The sequence below is a fragment of the Megalops cyprinoides genome, chromosome 25 (genome assembly GCF_013368585.1).
Source record: "Megalops cyprinoides isolate fMegCyp1 chromosome 25, fMegCyp1.pri, whole genome shotgun sequence".
NCBI lineage: Eukaryota > Metazoa > Chordata > Actinopteri > Elopiformes > Megalopidae > Megalops > Megalops cyprinoides.
Genome location: NC_050607.1, coordinates 5,914,571 through 5,920,084, shown reverse-complemented (window position 1 = coordinate 5,920,084; position 5,514 = coordinate 5,914,571). Strand labels below are relative to the sequence as shown.

The 5,514-nt window shown below is 47.2% G+C and overlaps 1 protein-coding gene across 3 annotated transcripts in view; it reads left to right on the top strand.

Annotated features, from left to right (window-relative positions):
* The first annotated feature begins 257 nt into the window (after positions 1–257).
* ppfia2 (PTPRF interacting protein alpha 2) overlaps positions 258–5,514 on the top strand; it is an 89,806-nt gene continuing 84,549 nt past the window's right edge. For all 3 annotated transcript variants that reach the window (XR_005004624.1, XR_005004623.1, XM_036519868.1), the window contains exon 1: positions 258–684. Coding sequence is in view for 1 of the 3 variants with exons in the window: in XM_036519868.1 (XP_036375761.1) it covers positions 604–684 (81 nt within the window). In the remaining 2 variants the exon portion in view is untranslated. The remainder of the gene's footprint in view (positions 685–5,514) is intronic.

The window sequence follows — 5,514 nt, the reverse complement described above, 5'->3', positions numbered from 1 at the left end:
ATGAGATGGAGTGCAAACTGTGCAGACTCCTTCCTGCGTTCCAGAAGGAAATAAAGATCTCAGGAATGTTGGCATCGGTCACCGTAGCCAACAGCCGACGGGAAGAGTGTTCCCTTCTAAGCACGCACACCGCCCGCTCTCAAGAAGCAATATGTTATTGGTTAGCTGGGCTCTGATGCTCTGCATAATCACTTGTGAAAGGCTGTGGGAGAAGGAGGCGATTATCTGAGCGAACAGATGGGCTGGACCGCGTCGCCGTCAGTGTCCGTGCGTGCAGCGTCCAGTGCCCGAGGACCCGGTGCGGCGCGCTGAGTTTTCGCTCGGACGATCGGTAGCGCGAGCTTTGCGGTCCCGTCGTATTCAGCGCGTTTGTTTAAGCAGGGAGGGAACGGGTGTCTCCCGTCCTTTTCTTTTGTCGCCGTCGCCCGTCTGTTAAGCCACCGATGTGGGCAGGCGCACGGTGCCAAAAGTGTCGTCTCATCGTGTCGCGCTGGGCAGGTTCGAGTTTTCTGTAACCTCCTGCTAAACGTAAGGCAACGGATTTGCAGCTGGTACAAGCCGGCGGTTTGCATCTGTCTACTTTTGGATTGCATCGAAGGAGACATGATTTTCTCAGATATGAGTACGGGGACAAGCTCCCCGAAAGTGCATCCGCCCAACGGGACAAGGTATTACACATTCCAGGTAAGTGCTCCTATTATTCTACATTCCCAATTTGTTTTTTATTTGTGCCCGTGGTATTATTAAATTGCTTCGGTATAAATTCTCTCCCGTCTAGGCTATATAAAGCAACTGGGACTAGAAGCAATTCGCTGGGCTGCTTGCAACTCCCCAAAAACTAATGTACAAAAACAACAGTACTACTGCACATTCGAAATGTTTTCATTTGTTCTGCAACACTCATCGAAAACAGAGATTGTTGCCAATGCTTCTTTGTGACTTTTTTAGTAATAGCTTGCAAGTATGGAGTAATAGCGGGCATGTTCACTGTCGCGTAGGCTTTTCCTTCGCTGTTAAATTTACATTAACAGTAGCGCTCTGGTGGAACAAGGTGATTCAGCTGAAGCTTGCGCTATGTTGGGAGACGCTGTCTGAAGTAGATGTATTATGGTGATATCCATGAGTCGTATAAATACCGTTTTTGACTATAATGCTCTATTTCTCCATTGCTGGTATTAATAAGTTCATATAGGCTTTTTGCTTTGCTTTGTCTGATGTGGTTTTCTGAAGAATATTATGCTTGGATGTGGTTGACCGGGCGTTAAACCAAGGGCAGTGCGATGCCCGCCCGAGATTCAGCCGCCGCGGAGTGTGCATTCCTCAGGGAACTCTCATGCCAGGGAGTCGTATGGCTAGCGCTTATAATTAAGGCATGACATTAACACTTGCTCTCTCCCCCATACTTTCTGTAATTCAGCGAGATCAGAGTCTGATTCTTTAAATAAATCATCAAACTTGTAGCTGCACATATAGGAATCCACTTCTTCTCCCTAGCTGCGCGAATGATTCAAAGAAGTGATCTGTGTATCCCTCTGGAAGCCTCTGCATTGTATCTCAATACGTTTAAGTCCATAATGAAACGCAAATGCTCATGTTAAGCATATACATTTTAAATGCATAGAATGTATGAGTATGCAGGAGTATGCAGATGTCATCTAAACGGCATTTTATTTATTTATTTTGCCCGAGGACCGAGTTTGAATAATTCAGTGGCATGTGGTATTGATCTCCATGGATAGGGCTTTGATAAGTCAACCATGTTAAAGTCACTGTCCTGCAGATTAAAACCCCGGGACTGTGCGTTATCTCCACGTGCTCCTCCACAGACGCAGTGTTCAAAGGGTGTTTTCTTTTAATTATTCCTCTCGTCACGAACGATGAGAAGACCAGCGGCTGCCGAAAATCAGGTCCAGGTCCAGGTGTACCCTGCATTAATAAAACACGCGTCTATTGAAGTTGATTGCAGCGTTCGTGGTACACTCCCACTCAGCGTTTTCGAGGACGTTGAAGTGCAGATGCTGTTGTTGTTTGTTCTGAGTGAAATAACATGCAGAACAGAAAGTTAGTGGGGGTGGTTTAGTGGTTAGGAGCTTTTGTTTAGGTCAGACCTGAGACTTACCTACTGTGAGTCCGAAAGGACTTCCCTGGAAAAAACTTTCTCTGTATTTGATTTGCATATGGCTGGTTATACCATTACATTTCTATGCCTTGCGCATGAAAATACAGTATACTTACAAAACCGTGTATGTTGCACGCAATGTGTTCTTTGATCTAAAATGTACACAAAAGTAATGTTCCCAGCCATCACCAATCCAAGTTGCAGTTCGCTGTGTACGGCCTCCTCAAGGAACAGCTATAGTTATTTAGCCACCCATAGAGGTGTACAGAGCAGTTGCCATTAAGAAACGTCCTGACCATTTTTATTAGCTTGTGGTGTTTGGAATTTCCAGATGACATGCCATGGGAGCTCAGAGCTGGGAGGCCTGTCAGACTGTAAGATATGAAGTGGGCCAGCGCTACTGGAGTCAATCCCATAATTCACCTGGGCACTGATCTGCTCAGTCGGAATCCTGACAGTTATTTGTGAATTCCACTTTGGCACTGCTGGTAGCGAGTGTCAAAAAATCAATTACATGCCCCCTCCCACCCACCAGCCCCCCCCTCATGCACGCTCAAACCTGGCACTTCAGCATGTGAATACCTCTCCGCAAAAGCACCTGTCAAAAGGGGGGGCAATAGGCTCGTGGGCCAGTGGAGTATCTCTGCTTGTCGAATCATTAGCAGAATGTAGCGCTTGATGGGGAGAACGCCTGAAAGCCGCCGCCACCGCTCTGATTGAAATGATCTGAAGAAGCAGAAAGCTATTTCACAGGTGAAAGCCACTGAACTCCATGTGAAAGTGCCGGAATAAAAGAATCCAGATATCTACTGCAGCCTACAGTGTTAAAATACTGTAGAAACTAAGAGGGCTGTGCGCTCATGCTATTGGCCTCCCCAGCCTCTCACAAAGGGAGCTTTTCAGCACTAAGCTGTGTGAGAACTGCGACCGAAACACAAACATTTACACTTATGTTTTTTTCAGTTGCCGGGTTGAGATGCTGCCATGAGCTGCTTCCTGTTGCATTCTGAGGGAGATTCGGCAAATGCATGTACACAAGAGGAGGCGGTGTTTCCACCTCAGAGACTGAACCAACTGCCTGCTGTTTGAGCTCACAGTGTGCGCATGTGGCCTGCTTAGTCATGCCTTCTTTCTGCTTCTTTCTGCTGATATTGTTTAGACGAGAAGTGCGTATACCCGATTACCAGAGACCACAGCAATGTGTCAGCACTCTACAGGACAAACAGACACCTTTGTTTCCCTTTAATTAGAGTTTTTATTTTCATCAGCTTCTCATTACTGACTACATAATGATTTGCCTGTGTGTGCCTGATGAATACATACCAGCATGATGTGTATGGGTAATCATTTCAGTATTGCAAAATTTGTACCTCACTTCAGAGTGTGGCAGGCAAGTAATGGTGACCAGGTTGAACGTGGCTCAACCATGGTGACGTAGACGCACCAGAGAAGATGCTCTCCAGATTAATCCTGCTGCTCTGATCGGGACCAGGATTAAAGGCGAGATGGAGAGATGCAGAGCACTTTGATCTCAGGAATGGCACGCGAGACATTTAATGACGATATCCTCGAATTTCAGAGGAGAATCAAAAGCGTGTCACAGCAGCCTGAGTGAGTTTGATAGCTGAGGCTTGCTCTGGTTAACACATGAGCCACGCCCCTGTGGATACTGCTGCCATGTTGGGCAGGCTTAGTCAGACAAGCATTTTAGCTAAATGAACAATGGAGAAACAGTGGGGTGGCAACCTCTGCCATACTTTTACACTTTTTTCCGATTTTTTCTGTGATTTTTAGTTTAATCAGGTAATTTTTCATTATCATTTTGTACGTCCAATACCTATCAAACTCAGCTCAGAAGCAGATGTCTCTATCAGAACGCATGTAGGACATGCATGCTTAAGTGCTCACACCGCTCAGGAAGGAGAACCGGTCTGTCTTCTGACCACAGCAAACAGGCATGACCGGCACGAGGGGAGACTGAGCGTGCGATGGAGTCAGGTCACTGCAGGCTTCGGTCAGACCCGGGTCCCATACCCACGCGCACCCTTTTGGGCGGCCGTCTCCAGTCAACCTGTTTTGTTGGCAGGAGTTTTTAGGCCGGCCCACGCCCCTGCCTCTGGCGCCTGATCAAAGCAATTAAAGAGGAAGTGTGTGTGTGCGTGTGTGTGTGTGTGCAGGAGGGGTGGGGGTGGGGGTGGGGGGCTGGGGGCACACGCGGGCCCGGTGCAGCGCTGACAGCCAAGACGGATGGCGTCCTTGTGCCTGCTCATTAACAGCGCAGCGTTTCATTTTGCTCGGCGCGAAACATCGAGGCCGGCGCAATTAATGCCAGCCGCAACTTTCCCGCTGCCGGGACTACTGAAACGCCATCACGCCTCACAGCGGCCGGCCGTTCTGCTAACGCACCATAAATGTGAAAGAGCTGAAGTCTTCATGTATATATTTATTACAACCTGGACTCAGAGCCAACACAACTTTTTTTTTTTTTTTTAAGCTTTTTCTGGCTGCCAAGCAGCGTCCATTTCGACAGAGGGATGCAGTAAGTTCAGGCAGGGTCGGCTGGGTGTGAAACACACCATACCCTTGCTTTTTTGGGTTACGTGCGCAAGGCCTGTAGTCCTAATAGGGCGGCTCAGGTCTTATTCAGTGACACTGATGAGGCGTGTGAGAGCTAATGAATGATCAGTGTATTTCATCATTTAGCATTCATCTGCCCCCAAGCTGCATATTGTTAGAATGATTCAGCCTCGCTAAGAGCACCTCGGCATTGTTCCCCAGCCAGCGGCGAGCACAGTCCAGGCCTGATTGCAGAAAGGAAGGCTGAAATCACGGAGCTGTTTGGAAGTGTATGTTACACAATCAAGCAAGGCTTTTAAAAGCTGCACTTGCCCGTTTTCGTTTTTTTTTTTTTTGCATCAAAAACAGCGAAATGTCACAGCGGAGGTCTGACTCACTGCTCAGTCGCCGTCAGCACAACACAAAAGCCGTACGTCTGAGTGTGCTTCACAGGAGGTACATCACGTTAATCACGGGAACGGCGAGAGAGCAGCGAGGTCTGTCCGTCTCCAGAGAGGGATGCCTATAAGTCCACAGGTCTTGCTCAAAACTGTGGCCGTGCTTCCAGTAACAGATCCCTACTCACACAGACTGGGAGCGCAGCAGGCTTGCTGACTGGATGATTTACGCAGTACAAGTTACTACATGTAATGCATTAAAGATAACATGTTAAAATACAATATTGATATTACTATCAATCAGGCTTAAAGACATACATACCCATTTACATTTACATTTACAATTATTCATTTGGCAGACGCTTTTATCCAAAGCAACTTACATAGGTTACAGTTCTTTACAATGTTATCCATTTATACAGCTGGATATACCCAGACATA